This window comes from Astatotilapia calliptera, chromosome 5 (assembly GCF_964374335.1).
Source record: "Astatotilapia calliptera chromosome 5, fAstCal68.1, whole genome shotgun sequence".
NCBI classification, from domain to species: domain Eukaryota; kingdom Metazoa; phylum Chordata; class Actinopteri; order Cichliformes; family Cichlidae; genus Astatotilapia; species Astatotilapia calliptera.
In genome coordinates, this window is record NC_137426.1 from 22,100,236 (window position 1) to 22,124,999 (window position 24,764).

The 24,764-nt window shown below is 39.6% G+C and overlaps 1 protein-coding gene across 1 annotated transcript; it reads right to left on the reverse strand.

The window, feature by feature from the left end:
• Window positions 1-3,477: 3,477 nt before the first annotated feature.
• On the reverse strand, window positions 3,478-22,955 carry c1ql4b (complement component 1, q subcomponent-like 4b). Its single transcript, XM_080301310.1, has 3 exons — window positions 22,220-22,955; window positions 20,320-21,459; window positions 3,478-6,176 (listed from the first exon to the last, which is right to left on the reverse strand). Exons 2-3 carry the CDS (start codon window positions 20,857-20,859, stop codon window positions 5,997-5,999), a joined length of 720 nt encoding a protein of 239 aa, XP_080157436.1. The 5' UTR covers window positions 20,860-21,459; window positions 22,220-22,955; the 3' UTR covers window positions 3,478-5,996.
• Window positions 22,956-24,764: the final 1,809 nt, after the last annotated feature.

The following is a 24,764-nucleotide window of genomic DNA, read 5'->3' on the forward strand; positions in this document are numbered from 1 at the left end:
GTTGCTGAAACAACAAACTAATAATAATAAAAATAAATCTATCTGAGAGTTTATTACAGAGAAATGGCTCTTTCCAAAATAAAAGCTATACTATCCGCTTCTTCTGGGCTATATTCTCAGCAGCATATTAAACACATCAGGTCCCCATAAGGAGAATCATGTGCTAACGGCTGTCTAAATGACTCGAGTAAAGTTTGTAGCATGCCTACTTGTTGTATATATATATATATATATATATATATATATGTATATATATATATATATATATATATATATATATATATATATATATATATATATATATATATATATATGTGTGTGTGTGTATGTGTGTGTGTGTGTATACAAAAGTCTTTTATGTGGGAGCAAATTCAGCAGCCATTAAAGTTCAGAAATAACTGAGCAAAATATAGATATGTCAGACAGTTTTCATGTTCCTGACCTTTAAACTGGTCCTCGTTTAGTCAGAGGCTGAATTAACCTTCATTAACAAAGAATAGGTGTGTGTGTGTGTGTGTGCATGTGTGTGAATGTTGCCTGACCCAGACTAATTTGTGAAAGTCCACAGACACCACTGGGCAGAGTAGCGCTCCTTGAACTAATATTCCTCAGACTCTTGGTGTGTTTGTATTTGCTCAGGAGCGTGTGCGTGTGTGTGCATATCTTTGTAATGGTGCGTGTTTGTGTGTGTGAGTGTTGTACACAGGGCTGCCTGTGCTGAGGGAGAGAGAGTGAAGCCTATTGATTATTTTAATCCTCCTATTTGTGAGTCTGTGATCCTCTCGGCTCAGCCTTCCACAGGGGGATTGCTAATGGGGCTGAACGCTTCCCTCCTCAGCCCTCTCCTCTCCCTGTCCAATTAACTTAACGCTGGAATCTGCAAGGAGGGAGTGCTGGGACTCAGAGGGAGGGAGACACTGCTGAGATACATGCCCAACAACCCCCCGTGCAGCATTCCCCTTACCTACTGTCCACATTCAGCAAGAACCTCCTCGTTCTGAATAGTATAAGCGCTCACCTTTAATTAAAGATCCATCTCCTTGTTTTTATTCCAGGGAGGTGAGACTCTTTCATGTTTCAATGTTTCACTTTCAGTGGGTGGCTTCGGAAAGGGCCAGAAGCAGCAGCAGGTGAAGAAACAAGTCTGATAATGGGAAAGCTCTCTTCAAACAGGTTGCTGTAGCAGCAATTAAGACAAATCTTTGACATTTCAATAACTATTTGCAACACTAGTACGTTCAGCTCACTCATGAAGAATTTTAGGCATCAAGCTTTTTGATCATAAACCTGAAACAAAGGTATTCACCAGGCATTGTTTTATGCAATTCAATTTTATATGCAGGCTCCTCTGTCTACACTGGATGTTTGTAGGCAGTGCAAAAGCAACCATGTACAAACCACAGCACATTTTTCTTATTTATATTATTTTTGATCAATAGTTGAATTTTGTGCTTAGTACAAAAAATGTTAGCATGCTAACATGGATGGAAAAACCTTCAAAACATCAACATGTTAGCATTCTAAGCCTGTTTGGATGTTAAAGTTAGCATTCAGGTCAAAGCAACACTTTAAAAAAATCAGAATATTGTAAAAAGAAACATGTCTACGTAAATACTGCCTGTTAAAGATATGGCTTTTTTTTTTTTTAACAGAACAAAATAGATCAGAATATCAAATATGCGCCCATTTGTCAACATTGTGTGGCTATGGATGCCTGTGGCTGACATGCTCCTGCTTAACCAACTCACTAAATTTGGAATAACTTATTTTTGTGTATGTTTTGTTTTGGGGATTTACTGCCACTAAAATCCTACAAAGAGAAACGCACAGCTAAAAATGTCCACAAATACATGTAGTTTACAGTAAAATCAATGTTTTTGCACACATACAACGTGTTGCAATTCCACCTTTACAGTGCTTATTATCCTGACCAATTTGCACATTGCCAGAAATGTAAATTCAGTTAAATTTAATTTTCCACATTTGCACGATAATTTGCAAAGCTCATAAACCCATAATTTATTCACAATAGAACACAGAGAACTTATTAGATGTAGTTTAGAATTGTCTTGCTGAAATATTATAGGCCTTCCCACCCTGGTGGGAGCACATGTTATTCTAAAACCTATATATACATTTCTGCATTTTTGGGCCATTCCAGTTGTGCCAGCTGCCAATTCAATAGAAAATGATGCATCCCGTACCATCAAAGATGCAGAATGGTCCCTCTCTTCTTTAGACAAGACCTGTTCTCCATGTTTTCCAAAGAGATTTGTCTGTACACAGACCAGTTCTCCACTTTGTCTCAGTCCAGATCTCAGAGATGATGGTGGTGTTTGAGGATCCTGTTGAAGCTTTAATCTGCATTTGTGTATGGCACAGCAAACTGTGTTCACAGAAAATGATTTCTGGAACTGTTCCTCAGCTTGTGCAGTGATTTCTATGCCTGTATTTAATGCAGTGCTGCCACAGGGCCAGTGATTTCACACAGATTGCACACAGAGATTTCTTCAGATTCTCTGAATTTTTTGACATTATGCAATGTAGATGATATTGAAGAGATATTCAGTCTTCAAACTTTTATGTTTAGGACCATTGTCCTAAAATTGTTCAGCAGTTTGTAGATACCGTTTTGGGTTTTTTTTGCAGATTGATGAACATTTGCCTATTTTTTCTTCTGAGAAACTGTGCCACTATAAAATGTTCTTTTTATACCCAATCATGTAACAGATGAACTAATAAGTTTTATTACTCCAATCTAATTAACTTTTTTTAATTACCACCTACTTTTCCAGCCTTTTGCTAATATGAGTTAATATTTTTCACTGGGCAGATTTGCTAAACAGAGAAAGTTAAATAGTGCTCATAGGTGTAGTTAGTTTTACAGGTAATTTTAAAAAGTTGCAAAGCTGTATTTTAAACACAGGTGTAGACAGATTATTATTATTGATGCAAATACCAGTAAGCATTAGGAAACCAGTTTGCTTGTTTTAAAGATTCTCCTCTCTCTATTTTGTGCCTTGAGAAAGGAGCATATCAAGTTTTTTGGAGTTAGGGTTGTATATTTTTAAATATACAATATAGATAGATAGATAGATAGATAGATAGATAGATAGATAGATAGATAGATAGATAGATAGATAGATAGATAGATAGATAGATAGATAGATAGATAGATAGATAGATAGATAGATAGATAGATAGATAGATAGATAGATAGATAGATAGATAGATAGATTTGCTGTTCTTCTTTTTCATATTTATATACAAAAAGTGCAAGACAGAAAGCCTCTGCATATAATGCAGTCAAGCAGGGACACACACACACACACATTGGATTTTGAGAGAGTTGTGCATCTCAAGGCAACTGTTGCAATATTATGTGAGCAAATAACTGAACCTGAAGAATGTGTTAGACCTCAGTGCTGCAAAAAAAAAAAAAGGAATTTTTTTTTTTTTAACATATAAAAAACACCCTGAAAACTTCAAAGACACTTTATCATAACAGGTCTGCAACAGCTTCTTTGTTTTCCTGTGGAAAGAAGACAGAATAAAAGCAATAAAGAAAGCACTGGTTCCGCCTGACAGTAAAATCATCCTGAATCTTCTTTTTTTTAAATTGTATTTCATGGTCTCAGCTCGCAAAGAACAGTAAGAGCAATGCTCGGGAACAGAGGTAGCAGCGCCAGAAAACACACACAGTAGGATGCATCGTGGCGCAGAGGTTAAATGAAGCCACACATGGGGGATGTCTGTGTACAATATACGACATTAAGATGTTTTTTTTTTTTCAATTTCACCACAAGACTAATAAGAGTAAGAATAATCCACATCCAAATATCTGGGTATGGTCATGCTACCTCAATAATACCGTCTCCTTCACACGTTTTAAAGTGAAGCCCTCTACTTGCACGGCACTAAACTCTAACAAATGTGTTAAAAAGAGTTTTACGTTCAAGGTATATTATTAAAAAATGTTAAAAAATTAAACGTGAAAATTCGGATCCATTGAAATATTGCAATTTTTGTGGATGCAGAGTTTCAATTACACCGTGTCATGCTTCTGTTATTGATTCCCACCATACAGAATTCATCTTGGTCTTAGTTTTGTGGCCTTTTATTTACAAGGGTCAGTAACATCCAGTTACACACAAAGATTCGTAGTCACTATTTGCAACATAAACGTGTGCATTTCATTAAGTGAGTATGCACTAACATTGTAAAGACAATCCCTCTTATAAGTAGTGTGTCTGATTTCGATTTGCATGACGTGGACCATCTTCTTCACTTAGCTTAACAAGGGAAAACCATCTCATGCATAAAAAATAAAAATAAATTGATAGTATAAGGCACAGAGAACCTATAGGTATGGCACATGGCAGTAACATCAAGAGATTTTTCACATGGATACATTCACATTAAAATTAAAAAGAAAAAAGCTTCACATTTTGGGAACTAGACTGGGAAACTGTTTTTCTTGCAATCACACATTTACAACCGCTTCACTCTTGTGATTGGCCTGCTGTGAGGAGGTAGGGAGGCTCTCTCTTTTTTTAAATCCATTGCACAATTTCAGCAGAGCATTGGCTCAGGCAGGCCATGAAGTCAAGCTCAGCTGCAGTCCTGACACATCAGCTGATCTCGGTGCCGGTCAGCATCAACTGATAGTGTTGTAAAAGCTGCTTTAGCTTGCTCATCTGCAAGCCGCTTTGCCACCCACCTCTCATCCCGTCATGCATCAGTGTCCTATCTGTTGTTACTGATGCCTGCTCTGTTCTGTATGAGGGTCTTCCTGCTGCTCTCCCTGCTTTACGCTTTCCACATATGTGAGTTGAAGGGTGGAGACACTGATTTCTCGGCAGAGCCATGCCACGAAAAAAAACATTTCTGCAGATAGAAAAAACACAATCTATCGAATTTAGTGGCCATGACTGAAGAAGTGGGTAGAACATTATGGAAGCCTTCATGTGAGACTCTCTAAAAAGAAATAATATCAATTCTAAACCTCACTATGACAGCCGGCTTTTAACACAATCCATCAATCTCAACATTTAAGGTGGGCAGATAGCATGTCAAACTAACTACTTCAGCTATTCGACTGCATCCCATGATCTTCATATGGAAAAATCTTTCCCAAACTATCACTATTTAAAGAGGAAAGATTTGTGTGTCGCCCAACAGGTGAGGCTGTAGAAGAAGCCTCAGCTCATTAGCAGGATATGATGAGGTGGTGTCAGGATAAATCTCGAAGCTAAATCTCAGTATTGACATATTGGGTTTGTTAAAGGTCTGTTATCAACATCTCAAAAGCCCTCCTCCTCCTCCCTCTTGCAGGAGTCAGAGACTGTGCAAGTCATACCATTAGTAACATGATGCTTTTACACCTCAGCACAAAATAAAGGGCAAGCACAGGCGTGTATGCTGCATCAACACAGACATACAACACACCGGTTTATGACCATAAAGTTGGCTCTAATATAAGCTCTGATCAATATATTCATGACTTTTCTTGCTTGATGTCTACGGCCGTATTGAAAATCCATCTCACGGTAAAGGCGAAAGGCCGCACACTTCGGTTGACAATCCAGTTGATTTCAGAGCGGTGGCCGGGACGATCATCCTCTCTCAGAACGACAAGTAAATTTCACTTAACGCGTGGACACTCGCGTGTGTACAGGCAAACGTGTGCATATGAAAAAGATGTATTTAAATTGTGTTTTAGCCATGCTTACACATACTGTACATGGCACATAATAGTGATCACACAAGTGTATTATATTGAGTAAATGTTATCTGGTAATATGTACAATATTATACTCATTTTTACACAAATTCTCTTCAAGCTCTATCTATTAGCTGTGGTCATATTATTACAATGTTTCATTTACTGAAGGGCAGTTAAATGACAAATTACATTATGGCAGTGTTAGATGAAGAAAGGAGATGAAATTTTTTGCTTGATTACAGAGGGGTAGTATAGGAATGTGAGGACATTGTCAGTCAGGGTAGATGAGGAAGCCGGAGAAAGTGCTGTATTTGTTGGTGTTTCCCCCGTGAACTTTGCCCCCGTCCAGCTGCACGCACACTTCATCCCCCACGTCCAGGTGCAGGATAACACTGTTGGAGGCATAGTCGTAGTTCTGATCTGCGTCTTGAGCGATTGCACTGGCCCTCACCTGCGAAAAAGCACAAGTAAGGAATTGATAGGCGGCCAAGATTGAAAAAAGACCATTAAAGAAGGAAATGCCACGTGGAAAGCAGACGTTTGATGTCACGAGTGTGTTTTGCAGACATATTGTTGTCTGCGGTGAGGCTGAATCATGTTTTCGTGGGCGACAATGGTCTGCACGCACTCTCAACAAGGCAGGAAACAGCAACTCTTCTTTCATGCTGACACAACCTGCTTTTTTCAGAGAAATTAAAGATCAGTATTAGCTAAAATGTAACTATGCTGCACATCCATTACCTGAACATTTGTGTAAATAAAAAAATTACTGTTAAAAATATTTTCTGTTTTTCTAACAGCTTTTATGTATATAATCATAAACCTACTTATAGACACCAAATGTGATTTTCAATGGCTATTTTTTAATATTTCATCTTCAGTATCCAGTCTCACCTACAAGTTTCTACAAATCTCTCTTTTTAATTGGAGGTCTCCTCTTATAGCCTTCAAACACTAATTATCACCTGCAGAGGAGACATGTTCACCACTGCCATCTACATGTTAATTAACTAGTCAGCATGACAGAACTATGGACTTCACACTAGTCAAAAATGTGTTATACAGTCCAGTTATCTAATCCAACATGTTAAGAACGCATTTACTTTTATTTATATTTAAATTCGTTGTTGATAATAACTGAAATTCCTCTATTTTTTTTTTACATTTTCCCTTTAACACTTTTATCTTTTTCACCACATTATCTCACCTACAACCAGTTTGTTCACTACTGCTGTTTTATTTCCTGTTTCACTCTGTGATCGTGGTGTAATGTAATCAGTGCTGATGCCTTCCTGTCCACTGGGTAGATAAATGAGATGTGCAGTGATCTTTGGCCTCACACTTCCGTCTCAGACCACCAGCTTTTTTAGTCACCATCAATTTTTTATTTTTTTTCCCAGAGGATTGTTGCTGTCACACCTGATCCACCTGTTGCTGAGGACAGTTTGATGGGAGATTAGCAGAAAGGTGTCAAGGAACACATCAGTTCATTTTTTCACACAAACACAGAAAACACAATGAAGGTTCACACATTCTGATCACTGCTATATGTGTTTGCTATTGCTCATCCATGTCAGCATCATTAACTGAAAACAGCTTTCAGTTTTATTTACCTTTTTTTTGGCTTTGCTTGTCATGCATTGACAGTTTGTGTCAGAGGACAGTGCTGCTCTCATCACAAGAAAGGGGTCGTAGACAAACTGTGAATACCACATTGGCTTATTGTGACCTTTCAAGTGGACGTGGTGAACTTGTCTATTTACACATCCAGTAGCTATCTCCACTACCCACTAAAACTATTATTTGCTAAAAGCTCAACTCATCAATCCCTAATGCTGCTTGGTACTGCTAAAAAAACAAGCAAACAAAATAAATAACCCAGAGTCATCAGTGATGACAGTGTTGAGAGTTTACCAAAATATGTATTGCATGAGGCTTAAAGGTGCATGACAGGAGCTGTAACTTTAAATTTTTGTCCCATCTCTCTCACCCGTTATCTTTACCTTCGCCCTAATGCAATAGATAGCTTCTTGTCTCTGAGCCCGGTTCTGCTGAAGGTTTCTTCCTGTTGGGAGTTTTTCCTTCCCACTGTCACCAAGTGCTTGCTCATAGGGGGTGGCTTCATTGTTTGGGTTTTCACTCTATTATTTTAGGGTGTTTACCTTACTTGATTTGGGACTATAAAAATAAAATATAATCGAATTGAATGCACTGAAAGTAATTATCACTCGGCTTTAAGACACTAACTCAAGGAAACGCGATAAAACCATAATTTCAAGACAAGCGAGATGATGAAAATGACCGATGTTTTGATGAAAACATTCAAAAGAAGAATGTCGTCCCTGTTTGGCGTCAGATATGAATAAAAGGCATAGCCAAGGACATTTGAACGTCAGCACACTGCAACCTCAGAATCACTAAACAATCTTATCAACACTCCTGTAAGACAAAACTCTGCCACCCACTAACTGCTGGTATACAGAGCTAACACATTATCCGGTGTGAAGGCTGCAAACCATGGAGCCTTGCACAATTTTAAAAAGTAAATCTGCTCAGATGAGGCATTATTTACTCTTCTATCAACATCTGGACAGCTTTGTGATTGGAGAAGGAAATGCAATCCACATGATGCTCTGTCTGTAATGATATGACCAGTCATTTAGGAAGAAGTCATTACATCTAACGATACATATTTACATGCATACTAATATGCAACCACTTAGCACTGCCCTTATATTACACGATGGCAATGATCCCATACATGTTGCAGAAGGGAGCACAATTACCAGACTTAATGTTGTGTACCTAATTCTCGAAGACCAATCCAGTATCCCAGGATTTAGTTGAGCAGCTTTTCTGGTGACAAAGGAGCGTCTTTATTTATGATGTTGTTAAATGTGCCTGTTATTTCATCCGCTCTCGGTAAAATCTGAGTTGTTTTCGCACTCGGTAAGCAAATCTCCTTATAATAAATTGCACTATCACTGGCTGGGTAACAAACTATTCAAGCAGGCAATCCATTTAATAGTGGAAAATAAAGTGCACATGTGCATACATATTAATGAATGCAAATAGGACGCCCTAACTCTATCCTTGTCTCCTCCTGTGAGTCTGACTAAGGATATGGTCCATCATCTCCGCCAGTCATCAAACTTCACTGATCTCTTGTGATCACAAAGACAAATCAAATCAGACTAAACTTCCCCCTTTCTCCTCCTCCATCCAACATTTTTATTTTGCCCCTTTCATCAATTTTATCAAATACATTTCTCTCTGTGGGGTTTTCTTTCACATAAAGAAGGTGAACATTTTTACTCCCCTCCTTAGGACAGAAATGAATCAATATCTTTCCTTTGTTTTAATTCAACTCACATCACTCCATTAATTGTTGTCTCTCCCTCCACACCTCACGCCCCTTCCATCATCCCTCTCTCATTTGCCACCCCATTCCTTTCTCTTCATTCTGGACCCATCTATCCATCTTTTTGTGTCCGCATACTGGAATAAGATGCAGGTCACGCACACGCTTTCTCTCCCCTGCCATGGCAGTGTTGGCGGGGGCAGCGTCTAAGTGTGTCCCTGTCCAGTCTAAATCGGATTGATTAACGACGTGCTGCTGTGGCAGGTCTCCTGAGAACCCCTACCCAGCATCCCCAACCCCACTTATATCCTTCCCCCACAACCTCTTACAACATCCCCTACCCCTCTTTACCTCGGGGCAGGCTGTACATAGCTGCTGGCTAGTAATTGGTAGGCAGACAGCTATGGCAGCTCCTCGCCTAATAGGTCCAACTCCTCAATAACTCCATACAATCACAATAAGTGGGAGCACAAGATAGGCTAGAGTGGTCAAACGGGCCCACCAAATACTAGCATGAGGTCAGGATACAATATGGCACATTCACAAGCCACCCTGCCCTCTTTGTGCATCTTGATAACCTCACATCTCCTCCTTTTTTGTTTTGCGAATCTCAGGTGAACAGCTAAGGAAAGAACAAGAACAATGGAAGACATTTTGTTACTTTACAGTGCTAGGCTGCTTTGCTCTGAAGGGACTGAATGTCTCCCCTGAGGAGAACAAGTAGGTTTAGGAGAAATATTACAGTAGAGGGATTGTTACATCTTGTACATCCAACATCTGTCTACATGGTTGAACAGCAAGATTCCCCTGACAGTATACTGTCAGCTGAGGTAGAGGCTGGCCGGCTGCTGTGAGGATTGCTGTATAGTACACCAGTGAGCAGAAAACATTATGACCACTCAAAAATGGAGGGAATAAGGATTGTCTCATAAAAACTGTGCATGTGAAGGTCAGTTTTCTTCAGTTTTTCACCACTGGATCAATGAGTAAAGACTGAAGCACCTTTACCTTGTTATGGCCGGAGGGCTGATCGGAGAAAATGTAAATGTACCTACATGTTCAATGGAGGAGCAGGGGATGTGCTGGAAAAGGTGCGGCCTGCTCCTGAAGTCTAGACCCTGTAGGAGCGTCTAGCCCTCTGAACTGTTTTTAGGGTAGTGACAGACCAATAGCACATCAAACAGGAGTGGGGAAACTGTTTTGCTGCGTAAAATTACAGCTAAAGTGAGTTTACCTCTGCATGTACATTGACAATATTATCGTAAGCAAACCTAAACCATGCTTGAAATAAAATAATGTTTACCTGAATCAGCATTTAAGGGTCACAACAAAAGTTGCAGCAGTGATATTCACACCACCTCATTGAATGGCCTTTTAAATGAACACCAGCTAATTATATTTGCTAACCAAAAGGACACACTGTTATTTATGGCTTTTTATGGTTGACTTCTTTATGAGGCACGTAGGTTTACTTAGCCTCTACTCAGACAGTGGAGATGCTGACATTTAATGTGCTACGTTTATGATTAATTCATGGCTCCCTTTCCCCTCCTATATACAGTAAACTAGTGGACAAGTTGCATCTTTGTACATTTTATCTACATATTTACAAGAGTGTGACCTTTTAAATATTATCAATATTAATACGATTGACAGTAGAAGTAATTCATGGATGAACATAAGCTGCTTCACGAATTATATGTTACATTCATAACAACAAACGAACAAATGTATCTGCGTGTAAGTTGAACTCTGACATCACACGATGAAATGTGTGACCTATTTTACTCTGTGACTCGTAAAACCTGAATTGCAAAAAAAATACTTTTTTTAAAAACTGGAGTTTATTGAATGTTTATTCTTCCACATTAAAAAAAAATTCTCACTCTCCATATATAAGTTTTAATTTTTAATTTTAGAATTTCTACTTAATTTAAACAAAAAAATTATTTAAAACATTTATTTTTGTGTCAGGAACAAAATCTTTCAGGCACTAAAGTTGCATCTGTCCCCAACAGGGAAACAAAAGATAAAGTTTTGTAATGCCTGTAAAACACCAACTTATTAGACTTATTGGAGACATGAATGGGGTTCAGTAAAATACCCCAAAGACACTTTTAGAAGAAAAATGGTGAGGAAATGTCGACAAATACAACAGCTCACCAATTAAAGAAAAGCATTTCTTAATGGTTTTTTCTTATGTTGCATCATTAAAACATTCAGACAATTCAGAGAAATCTCTGTATGCAAAGAACAAGGTTAACTGGCACTGCATTAGAAATGCAGGATTATGTAGTGAAAAACTGGGTCTGTGCCATATCATGACATCCACAATAATTTACACAATTTAAAAGAAGTGTGATTTCTCCATATTAATGATATAGCAATGCAATGCATTTATGTTCCCTAGAAAAATCAATGAACATAAACCCAAACATGTCTGACAGCAAGAGTCGCGTGTTAGCATCCAGTGATGAATAAATACCTAAAAACAGAGTTAGTAGGAGCTGATCATGTTTTACCCAAAAGTAAACAAATGACTTCATCAAGGATTGTTGGAGTACTTGCTAGTTGTGCTCTATATTACAGGAAAAGCAGGCTGGAAAGTAGCAATGTGGTTACGTGGTTGTAAAGAAGAGCTATGAGCTGGTTAAAATGCTCAACATCAGATACAACATCCCAGGGGGAAATAAATTGTTCAATTTCAATTTATGTGACGATATCGTGCATTTCTTGAAAAGTTTCAGTCTTAAATTACTTAGTTGGTGTTTTTCACTTCTGTTCTACATTTACTTAAAATTTTCAGGAAAAACTTTACCTGGGCTACCTTTGTGTGTCACTGCTATTTCACTAATGCTGTGTCATCACTGACTGTAAATCATTGGAAAAGAAAAGTAGGAATAAATCAAATTGATGTGAATTTAAAAACTGAACATTCAAAATGTGAAATTCTAAACAGGAGAAGGATCACCCAGCTCGTTATAGATTAAAAGCCAGCATCAGTGATGGTATTGGGGTGCATTAATCCACACGGAACAGGTAATTTGTGCATCTTTCAAACAACTTATGTTGCAGATGATGTTTTTCCTGGCTTTTTTAATCATGCAATGCCAAACCACATGCATGTATTCCCAATATAACAACTAAGTATGAAGAAAACACTTCATCTAACCCACTGGTCTCCATACAGTCCATAGCCACATGCTTATATTGCCCTGTCCAAGCTTTGTAGATATGTGCTGCATTAATTGAATTGTTATTTTCCCTCCTCATTATGTGAATATTGAATTTTTATTCCACCACTAAAAGGGCTTTATTTTTCCCCCATCGGGCCATACTAAGATCGTATTGTGTTGTGACACTGAAACCGGCACAGATGAGTCTGCAGGTTCAGCTGTCAGTAACAATCACAGTGAAACCTTGTTTTCCTAAAGTGGGCAGGAGGCACTGGGGCTTTGGGAGTGAAAACAAGAAGCAAAGGCAGATCAGGATTATTGTCAACAGCGGCGGAGATTGATAGCGACAAGGGAGTGAATTTCTGTCTGTTGGCCCAACGCTGTTCTGACGTGATCTGCTGCTGTTGGGAAGAAGGAAGACCCAAGGGACAATAGAGAAGATTACACTGCCTACACTTTTCATTGGGGCCACATTAAATGTGGAAAGAGAGCCAGAGAGCGGTGGTAGGAGGAGAGAGAGTGAGGAAACTGACAGCATGGAAATAATTCACCGACAGTCCTAAATGCTCAATAAAATCTACATTTTCAGCTGTGTGCCACTCATTCATGTGACATTTTTTTAAGGGCTGACACATGTATTTCACATTTATTTAGCCATAACGCATTCACCATTTTTATAGAGGCGTTGATAAAATGTCTGAGAAAATTGATGCAAGGAGGGCATGGGGCAAAGAGAAGAGAAGTATGCGTAATGAAAAGGTGGGTGTGAGAGCAGAAATTTGGATTAGGTCGCACAGACGAGTAAGCAGCTGCGTGCGCTTTAGTAGTCCGAGCACAGGATGCGAGTAAAGGAAGCCAAAGTTGAGGGAGGCCTTGAGTGATGGAGAGGGAGGATGTTGGATAACAAACTGATCAAGCATGCCTGTTTTAGAGGAGAAGGGGGGCTATAAATGAGGTTTGGGAGGTGTGCTGTCCATGTAGTGTGTTATTTTTTTCTCGGTTTTGTTTTGTTTCGCAGTGGTGCCTTGATCCTTTGGTAATAAAACTGACAGGATTCATTCACTGTGATGTACAGACCTCTCAGAGCAGAGCGAGCGATTGAGACGGGGTCTCTTAAACTTACCTGAGGGACCTCTAAAGGTGAACAGGGAGAGAGAAGAAGGGCAATTGAATTGGCCTTTTTTTTTCATAAAAGCGTCTGTTTTCTCTCAACCTCCACCCATGTGTACCAGCCTGAGGTTTCTTGTTTCTATTATGCAGGTCGACGCGTAACCCCTCTCCTGCACTGCAGACTCAGACACTAATTGGCATACAAAATGCTAATATTTCGCCATGACACTCAGGACCCAAGGTGTCAAGATGTTGATTAGAAAGTCTCTAATTGGCTCTAGACTGAAACCTTTGACAGTAGAGGGGATAGCTTAATTGGATATAAATGTGTTCTCTTGATGGTCTACCTGAAGCACATCAGCTCCCTCAGCTCTGGCATTATTTAATGCCAGAGCTGAGGGAGCTGATGTTTTTTCTGTTTTTAAAACCAGTGTTTACTATCTTGCATTAACTGGAAAAAACTCTCTTATACTCAGAAATAGAAAACAACTAAACACTAATTCACCATGCAAACCCTGGATCACAGATTAGGCCATTCTGATAATTCTGCTCTAACCTCTAAAAATGATAATAACCCAGCGACATTTCAGAATTGTCCCTGTTAGTTATGAAAGCAGAAACACTGTAGCACACTGCTGCTTATGAAAGAGACAAAATACAGTTTCCTTGATGAGGAGGAATAATGATATAATGGGAGGCAAAAGGAAAGCACAACAAAGGCGCGGCCAAACACAGTAACAACCAGCCATGTCCTTTTAGTCTTTGGAATATAATGGCCTCGGCCATTACAACAAGAAACATATAGTTAAATAATGGCCGTGCACACCGACAAGTGCATAAATACATAGAAGACAAGACAAGAAGAAGAGAAAAAAAGCAAGAAAAGCTGCAGGGTATATAGGACAAATTCTTTAAGTTTGCTCTACAAGAAATCTGTCTGAAAAGATGGACTTTCATCCTTTATCGAAAAATGTTCCCCATTAAAATGTCGGGCCGTTGTGACACTAATGCAATTCAAAACACAGGAGAAAATGTTTATTAATGATTCTATCAAGACATGCACAACTGTTGGAGGAGGAAGAAAACAGCATGCCAGTGTGCCAAAATAAAATAAAATTAAAAGTGCTTAATGAAGTCCTACATGAGCCTCATATTGACACCTTGTCTGGCTCACTGTAATTAGCAGCTTCCTCTTCTCACAGCAGCCGCATCACACCTACCTACTGGAGGCGAATTCATCTTTCTCCTAATTGAGTCCAAGCTTGTCATAATCATGACTTTTAACTGTGTTATTTAATTAACAAGTTAGCTCACAGACCTCATTATAGACACACTTTAGCTGGGCGTTTCAAGAACATTTAAAAAAATAATAATTAAAAAAAGTATTGGGGGCATGCGATGTTTATGAGATTCAAACTGAAAAGCATTTGCCAAAATATCTTTGGTGCTTTGCGCATAAGGAAAAACCTCGCTTTTATTGTTTTGTTTTTTTAAATCAAGACCTTTCTTTAAAAGCTTGAAACTGAAATGAAACATTAATCTTTTAATCCAAAGGTTAGGGACAACTTTTAATCAGTTTCTCAGCCTCACACTTCAGCTTTATAAGGGCCCAGTTTGTCCACCAGCCTCATAGATACAACCAGTGGCACTACCAAAGCGAGGTTGTCTGAGAAAGTGAAACGCAACAACTACACAGATGCAATCAGAACCACAGACTGACCAACTGACCAACCCTAATTCCACCATATTGGACCAGCTATAAATATTCATACTCCCACTCCATGCTCATCACTGAAAGGGCAAAGAACATATTGGTGGTGAATTATATATCCATTGAAAAGGTCATCTACCTCAACACCAATCTCTTGATGAGTTATGGGACGCAGCGAGGGAAGAAGATTCTTTGCACTGAGTGCTTAATCTCTGCAAACGTGGCGTAAGCTTATCAGCTACATAATTCATTAGCCATTGTTTGAGATGAAGAACCGGCCGCACGTCTGATATTTTTTTGTCATATACTGTCTGGCTGACTGCATTGCTTTGTGGTTAGTCTTCAGCTCATGTCTTAATTTAGAGAACCTCTGTCCATTCTCCTGCGAATATCCATCCATCTCTGTCTCTCTGTCAGCCCGCTCGTCTGTTCTGTCTCGCTCTGCAGTGATCTCTCCCCAGGATGTGTCTTGTTCTCTGCTCCCTTTGACAAGAAGTGGATCAACACTGTGCCCGTCAGTCTGACGATTGTCGTAGGCCCAGTGCGTGCACACATACACACACGCACGCACACAAGTCACCTCATGCTGTGAAATATGTTAAAGGCAGACTTTAAAGGAAATGCTTTTTCCCCCCTTCAGTACAGCAAGGATGCAGCTGGACCCAGCTGCCAGTGAGATCAGATTTTATCTGTTTTTTTAAAAGTGTTCAATTAGCACAGAGTAAAAACAAAAATCTGCAAAACATCTGAATAAAATGTATAAATGTCTACTTTAGCCAAATGTATTGTGCTCTGTAAACAATGACTAGAGACAAATTGCAAGTGCAGAGTGTCTATAGGACGCCTGATCCTAATGATGTTATAGCTTCATTATAGCTGAAGTTAGGGGGTTATAGCTGAAGCACACTTTAATAAAAATGGATAAGTATATTCATCAGTGATACATGGCCTTACCCACAAATGGGTTTTGATGGGCTTTAAAAATAGAGCCGAGCAAAGTAAAAACACTTCAGTCACTTTTTTGACTCATTACTCAGTAATAATGCTGGTTTAAAGAAAGTAGCCTCTGGAAAGTAAAGCTTAAATAAAAAGTCTTAACCTTATGTTCTTTTTAACTGACGAGGGGGGGACAGATTTTCAGGCTAAAAAACATGTCAGGCTGTATAGAAGTCAATACACTACTGTTTATTTGAATTATAACCTCAGTAAACACTTTCTTAATGAGTTTATGATCAATGATCATCTCATCTCTAGTTTCAGGTCTTTTTAACTATAGCATGAAAATACTGGTCCCATTTAGAGAACAACAGGTGACAAACCAGTGTATGATTTATGAATTGGACACCTTGTAGTGTAGTACAAGTCGCTACCGTGTGGATGTGCAATGTCTGTTAGTTTCTCAGCCCGAGCTACCCCTCGCGCCTCACTTTTTACTTCAAATACCTCCATCTTTTACTTACAGTCTGATTAGGTAATGAGTCAGTTCAGTGGATTGAATGGATTCAAAGGTCTGGATCAGTTCAAGTTTAACTAAAGATTTGGTTAATAAACACATGAGCTGCTAGTAGCTGATTATTAAACCATTCTTGTTCAGTAACAGGAATTAAGTTCAACATTACACAAAGCATCTTCAGCAACCTCGAACTTTGTCTCCACCCCTCGTCCCCTCCCTCTGATGTACTTATTTCTACTCCTTCCATCGTGGTCACTCCCATTGAAAATCTTAGAATCCTCAGCTCTGCCACCTCCAGATGGCCTCCTGTCAGTTGCACAATTTCAAAACCATACATCAAAGCACATCTCATTACCATTTTCTAAACCTCCCCTTTCACTCTTGCTGCCATCCTTCAGTCACAAATCAGCCCTGACACTCATCTCCGAGCATCTCCACCCTGGCTGCACTCTCTTCCTCACCTCTCCTATGCACTGTACATTGCTTTGGATGGTTGACCATAGGTACTCATCTTCCCCTTACTATCTCTACTCCATGGTTCACCTTTCCACCTGTCTTCTGCTCATTCGCACACGTATTCTTTCTTCTATCTATCTGGAGACATACTAACATGGTCCACAGTAGCAGTAAACACCCTTTGTTGGTCATGCTTCCATTCAGTGTATGAAAGAGCGTCTGTATTTTATCTAATAGTGTCCTTGTTTATTTTGTTGCCATATTTTACTTATTTTACCCTGAATTGGCTTTAAATGCTGTTCTTTTAGTTTTCATTGGTTTTTAAAAGCACTTAGCCAACAGAAAACTGTTGAAAATCACCCATTTGGCTGAAACTGGCCTGACCTTGAAATGTGCTCTTAAGATTTGTAGTTTTGGGTAGAGTAATTTGTGATATGAAAATCTGTGTTTCAGGAAAGAGCGTACAGGAAAGAGATTGGTATCTATCTTTTCATCTAAAACAAACAAGGATATTTCTTCTTTTTGTGAATATTTTAATTGATCATTTATTTCTCATATAATAATACTGATGTCTTATAAGAAACAGAATTAAATCTTCCTTGAAGAACAACAAATTCACAATAGTTGTAGTGTAGTGTAGTGTAGTAGTGTCTTGGTTATCTCTCAAGAGAGAATTTCTGTATTAAAGTTTTCTCATTGACCTAGCAGCTTCACCAAGGTTCATGAGCACCTGTCTATTAGCAGAAGAATAGAAAAAAAAGGAAGGCGGGTGCAATGAAAAGGGCAAGATCAGCACTGAATTGGGTTTAATAATTTAGTTGTTGGAAAAGATAATTAATGGGGAAGGAGTCAATAGCTAGTGTGGACAGGAAAAGTGCAAGGTGCATGTGTGTATGTGTGTGTATGTGCGCGAGCACATGACTAAAGGAGGGGCACAGGTGAAGGGGAGAAGATCTCATCTAAAAGCTATGAAAGATTTAATAGCAGGAAAAGACAGGAATGACAATGTCTGTGAAGGCACGCTGCAACAAACCAGGTCCCCCCCAATTATATCTGGCATTAAGCTGTCTGTCCTTTTTACTCTGCACCTTAGGTACATGCTGTCAAATCAATAATACTGGGAAAAGCTTTCTTTATGGACTCGATCAGTCACATAATGTATATTCAATATACTACATGTCTGGAAGCAGCATGAAACAGACTAAACAGGTCTGAATTTGAAAGTAATGGTTAGCTCAAATGTACGTTTACACAGCATCAGCAAGTAAGATAAGATAAGATAAGATAAGACATTCATTTTAACTTACTGTTTTTATTATATGGGCAGACTATGTCGTTTTGGTGGAAAGTATGATAACTGGTTAGCAATATCAGTCGTTATGCAAGCCAATGAACCAAATATTGTTTTCCAACATTTCAACTTTAAATATTAGGTGCTTTTTTCCTGCAAACAATCATTTGGAAGATATACTATGCTGTTTCCAGGGCTGGGATAAGTTTTTTTTTTTCAAAGTGCATCAATCTTTCACAGGCTGTGATGATCAATTTGTCACAATAAAATATAAAATGTAGGCATAATAATAAATAATCAAACTCGCTGTGGCACTAATTTATGACTATTATCTGTCCTCAGATCTGCAACACACACTGCAATAGAAAATCAGGGGATGCCACATATTTCATTCAAAATCAGTAAGAAAAAGAGAATGTTAGGCTACAACAAGCACATTTCCAGTAAAAAAAACTTTTTTGTGCGCCAATTTTTTATTTCTTGAACTACTTTGCACTACGTCTCAGAGCTTTGTGACACAACCCACTAACCAAAAAAGAAGCTGACATTGGGGAACATGGGCAACTTGTAAATATAGCTTTAGTCCACCACTGCAGTAACCCTGGGTTTGTTTCCTTGTAGCATCCTCCGTGATGTTGCTGCTGCTAAATTTCGGCCAATAGTGGAAAAGCTAGCAAGGTCAGATGTGTTTTCTTGCTGCTGGACAAGTGATTCCCAGTGGTTGACCTGGGGGTAGCTTCAGGTCATAAAAAAGCAACAGCAATCTGCCACAAGCACTTACAGTAGACTGGGCAAGGGCTGCTGACGAGGCCTACAGGGATGTCGGTGCTTCAGTATTGATGAAAACTAGAAATCATTTTGTCCTAATAGTTAAGACACATAATTCGTATGTGCAATGTTTGATTGAAGTAAGAATAAGATTTAACCCTTATGTTAAATCTGCATCTGTCTGTTTCCACAGTGGCGATTCTCAAATTAAAAACTAGCCCGTGTTCTTCTGGTAAATCCTTCTTAGCCTGCTGATTTAGATGTAGATTTAATAAAGCATACCAATGAACAGCAGCCCAGCACAGTGATGCTCTGCTCAGTAGCATATTGTTGTCAGTTCATGTACCGTGTAATCTGTGTGGACAAACTGTGTTACCATTAAACCTTTGCAACAATGCAAAGCACGCTTCCCCCCCCCCCCCCCCCTCCCCCTTCTTCTTCTTCTTCTCCAGTAATCCCCAGGACATCACTCTTCTGTTCTGTAGCACACATGTCAGAATCAGAGCGCCTCAACAGAGCGAGGGCTTAGTACTTCAAGCTTGTCACTGCTCTCCAGATGGAAGCATTCAAGGCTTTTTCCAGGCATTTTGTACTTGTTTATTTATTAGTGTTAAAGTCAGAGTTTCTCAGAGGACAGTAGCCAGCTGTTGCATTTTGGCTTTGCTCCACCGAGACGCAGAGGATTGTTATCCTCTTGATCGCTTGGCTGTCATTCTCTCTCCCTCTTTTTCTCTCTTTTTCCACATGCAAGTTGTGCAAATAACTACAATTTCTTCTAAACCATTTCTTACTCCCACCTCCTTTCCTCTTCTTTTTTGCGTCCTTGAAGTCTCTTACATTTTTAGTGTATTTCAGCTTAATTATCTCTCTCTATATTTGATTTGTCTAAAACTTCACTGTGATTTTCTCAGTGGAGTATTGTTTGGAATTCACTTTTGGGGGATTTCTTTTTAACCATGTTCAAAATCTGAGTGGCAGTCACCACCTGCATAGCACAATGAAGTCCACTTCAATAGTAAATAACACAGCATCTTCCTGCATTTAAACTATATGACAAAATGTTTCTTAAATTAGTGAATTGCATCTGTTACCTGAAGTTCTGATCTAAGCATGTTATTTAGTTATATACTTTTATATTTACTGCTCTTGTATTTGAACTCACTGATGCAAAAGATTCTTACTAATGTTTGTGTGTTGGTTTGATTGCAAGGGGAGGTCAGTCCAGTTCAGAAACACTGCAGCACAAACCCACCTAAACTCGCACTCACCTGTCCATTTTTCTTCAGGTCTGCCCACATGCTCGTCCCATCACCTCCTCTCATCAGGACATGGTAGGTGAAGTAGTAGATACCTGGCAGAGGGCAGGTGAACTTGCCGGTACGCGGCTCATAGTAGTTCCCTACATTGGTCACCACATCGTCAAATTTGAGTATTTCACGCTCTTCGTGTTGCTTCCGGAGGCCGGCGTAGAAGGCAATTTTGGGGCTGTAGAAGGAAGGGCCGTAACCACCAGGTCCAGGCCCTGGTGGGCCAGGTGGGCCGGGCTTACCGGGCTCTCCAGGGGGGCCTTTAGGACCTGGAGGACCAGGAAGTCCAGGGCTTCCTCTGAACCCCTGTTTGCCCCTGCGGTTTGAGAAGTCCGGGGGCTGAGGGGAGACAGCTGTCAGCTCTCCCTGTGGGGGGGTGAAAGTGTCACACACCATCTTGCAGCTACCCAGCATCTCATAGTGCGTGCCTCCTCCTCCGGACCCTCCCCCCTTGGTGGTGTGGACCAATAAGGGAATGGCTACCAGCAGGACCAGAACCATGGCCACGCCGACTCCAGCCCCAATGACACGTTTCTTTCGGCTGAGCCGTGAGGCTGCCAGTGTGAGGAAGTCCTCCTCCCCTTTAGCTGGAATGGTTGTGCCGGCCAGGCTGAACTCTGGGTAGAAAGCAACCACTGAATTGAGAAGGTGGAGCAGGGAAATATGTGATTGTGCGGGACGCACAAAAGAAAGTGCTATTCAAGGACTGGGAAAGACTGACGCATCACACAGGAGGAGAAAAAAATCAAAAGTCAGGGGGAGACTGGAATCTAGGGTTTTCCATTACTTGGCTTTCAGTACACGTGTATCCTTTTTATTTTTCACTTTCCCCTAGATCATTATGTCTTCAGGATTTTATCATCTTTAAAGGTATACATCATATAACACAACTATTCTAAATTACTTGGTTCAAAATGAGTGAAACCGCTGAGATGCTGGATTTTAGGCAAGCTGCTTTTTATACGAATCCACTTCTGTGGTTGTAGAAGCTCCAGTGAAAATCCTTCAGTTGCTCAGGCAGAGAGCTGTCAGGTGGGGTCTACAGTATTCCCACTGGAGTTCATCTCACCCACCACATAGAGGGAAGGGCGCTTTACTTGTCTGTCCAGGAATGAAAAGAGAAGAACAAGGAAACTGCTAAATTTCTGGTCTTTTTTTCTATCTCCCTTACTGCTGGTGCTCCATTATATTTATCGTAAAAACCCATTCCTCCACTCAAACAACAGATTTGTTGCAGCTCATAAGAATGGCTAAGAATCTAAGTTTTCTAGAGGTAAAGGTAAAGCAAAAATATATACCGGTATATATATATATATCACAGAAAATCAGCGAATCCATTGCACTCTAAAAGAAAAAGAACACACACATATAGCCTAATCATAACAGGACTAAGAAAATGTGATCTCCTTATAACACATATTTATAATTTAAATGTTAAATATGGAAGGCATTTAAGAAACATTTCATATTGCAGTAATTTCATATTTAAAGGTGTACTTGACAATTATAAAAAAATGGAACTAGTGTGACCCACACAGGTGGATTGTTTTTGTATTAATCACGTCCAGGTCCTCAAAATTCATGTTAAAACATTTTGTATTATTCATAAAAGCAAACAGGTTAACACTAGTTTAACACAACAGACACAAAAGCTACATGTTGATATTATTCCAGGCCTGCTGCATTGTTCACAAGCTCTTTGCTCACCTAACAGCATAAATGCATGAATTATTTTAGTATTTTCATTTAAATTAAAATTGAAGTGACCAAGCTTCAATATGGCCAGGGTGGGTAAAAACGATTCCGAAAGTTTTTTATAAACTAGTGCAAAAATAAAAGTACACTGCAATAATCAGCTCACCCAGATGTCTTCTTTCTTTGCTCCTTTTTTTTTTTTAAACCCCGGTCTTCAGTGGGTTTTCATCCCACGGGTTCAGACAGAAACGCCGCAGGAAAGCTGGTCCAGGACCCGAGCGAAAGACTGAGGCGCGTCTACTGGCGCTTCGGCTGAAGTTGCGCTGCGGTCCAAACTCTGCTCGGCGGAAACAGAGTCATAGTAATACTACCAACTTACAACATGTCATCCTGGAGTCCTGCGTGCTGGCGGGACCGCACCGTCCGCCCGAAAAGACAAAAAAAAAACCATTTAATTAAAAAAGAAAAGAAAAGAAAAGAAAAGAAAAACGCTCAAGGCAGCGGGAGCAGTGGAAGCGATGCCGAAGTGGTCGATCGCACCTTCAAAGAGAAAACTACATATTCTGACTGCTTACTTTTGCAGACTTTCGCCGTGAATTAATCCGGCGCACGGCGACTTTATTTTCAGAGCAACAGTTCACTCACTTGTTGTTTTTTCCCATATCCTGCTTCTCTCTCTCTTCAGCATCTGCCCGCTACTGCGTCCCCCCCTCATCCTCCCTCCTTAACACCTCCAGCCACACACACAAACACACACACCCAGCATCGTCCTATCCAGCATGTGACCTTTTCACAAATCAAATGACTACATCTGTTTAACGGTTTAATCAAAGGTTTTACAATATTACTTGGTAGATTTAAAGCATATTTGTTGGATATTCTGTGATAGTCTTTCTTTTTTCTGCCTGACTGTAACCTTACAGATTTTCAGGTGGCGTTAAGAGGTATAGACACTTGTGGAGTTGTGTTTACGGAGAACAGCAGGTGTGAAAAGACTAAAGTCTAAGTACAAAAACGTGGGCTACAGATGTGAGACTGAAACACAACAGGCAGGCAGGCGAAGTGAAAAGATAAAATGAAAGGAGGAGAGTGGTGTTCTCGGGGTCTGTTGTCAATGTCTGTGTTTTTGTAGCTTTCAGACCTTGTTAGAGATGAAAGATGTATCACTGCTGACAACTCCCCCACCTCCTCCATCTCGTCCTGGTCACTTTCTTTCCATTCTTCTCTGCTTTATTTGACAGTTTTCATCGGTTAATTAATTCTCAGATTGGACAGAATATTTAAACTCTAAATATTCTGGGATTCCCTGCTGACATGGTCTATCCTTGTGTCAGCTCTCATTCAGCTGCATGAGAAATACACCTGACATCTGAAATACATCCGTTATGCAGCTCATCATTATTTCTACACTTGCGTATCAAAAATGTTGGTTTGGGGGTATTTACACATAACACAGCCAAGTAAAGCCATTTAGGCACTCCCAGTCCTAGTGTACTTGTATGCACTGTCAGTTCTGCTCCTCATTAATTCATCTCCCAACTTTACTGAGCTGGAGAGTGTAGCAGATATTGAATATGGATCAATAGATCACTCCCCGGGATGCATACTGTCAGCTGACTGAGCCCTCAGGCAGATGCCAAGCCTCTGGTCACATTTGCATTTAGAGATAGAAAATAAGTACTGCTTGTCAGAAAGTGGGAAACTGTGTGGTCTCTGCATTTTATAAAACTGGTAAATCAGAAGTATAGAGGCTGAAGAAGTTTCTGTATTTTGGGGTGATGATAATTTACAGTCTTTAATTATTTCTACATCTATATAAGTAGACCTTGCTGGGCTACTCATGAGCCTTTATGGCAAGTGTGAACACCTGCAGGCACACATGTGTGAATACATCCACATGTAATTTAAATGTGGGCTCTGACACGCTGATTAAACACTAAAATAGCTCAGTGAATTTAAGTTAATATTGCAAAGAAGGAAAGAAAACTTTGAAAGAATGTTTTGTATAAAGCCACCTGACTCGATTTCCTTACGATACATGAATTCATGGTCTTGTCTGCACTGCACCATCCTCTGTTTGATTAAAACCAAAGAGTTTACAGGAATAACATGGGGTGTAACACATTTTCTGTTTTATGGTACAGGATTTTGGCTCATAAAATATTACTTCAAAGTTGTTCTTTAACCCGGTCCTGCATCACATCTTTCTTAGCCTTGACTCTGTAATACAGAGTTTTAGTTTCTGATCTTCAAAAGTCTGAAGCACAGAAAAGATATGAGCTCTATTTAAGGCCAGAAGACCAGACCGTAATAGGAAATAGTTTTAGGTTGGACATATTTTTGTTATTACATTGGGCCACTGATTCAAACCCATGAATAACTTAAACTGAGAAAGCTGGTACATGGTAGCTTCATGTAATCAAGGCATTTTATCATTTGAGGAGAAAAATTGTTTAAATGTCAATTTTTTTTTTCAATTTTATTTATACAGCACCAATTCACAGTCCCCTACAGGTGCTTTAGATCAGGGGTCCCCAATCTCAGGCCACGAGGGCCGGTGTCCCTGCAGGTTTTAGATCTCACCCTGGGTCAGCACACCTCAATCACATGATTAGTTCATTACCAGGCCTTTGGAGAACTTCAAGGCATGTAGAGAAGGTAATTTATCCATTTAAATCATCTGTGATGGATCAAGGACACATCTAAAACCT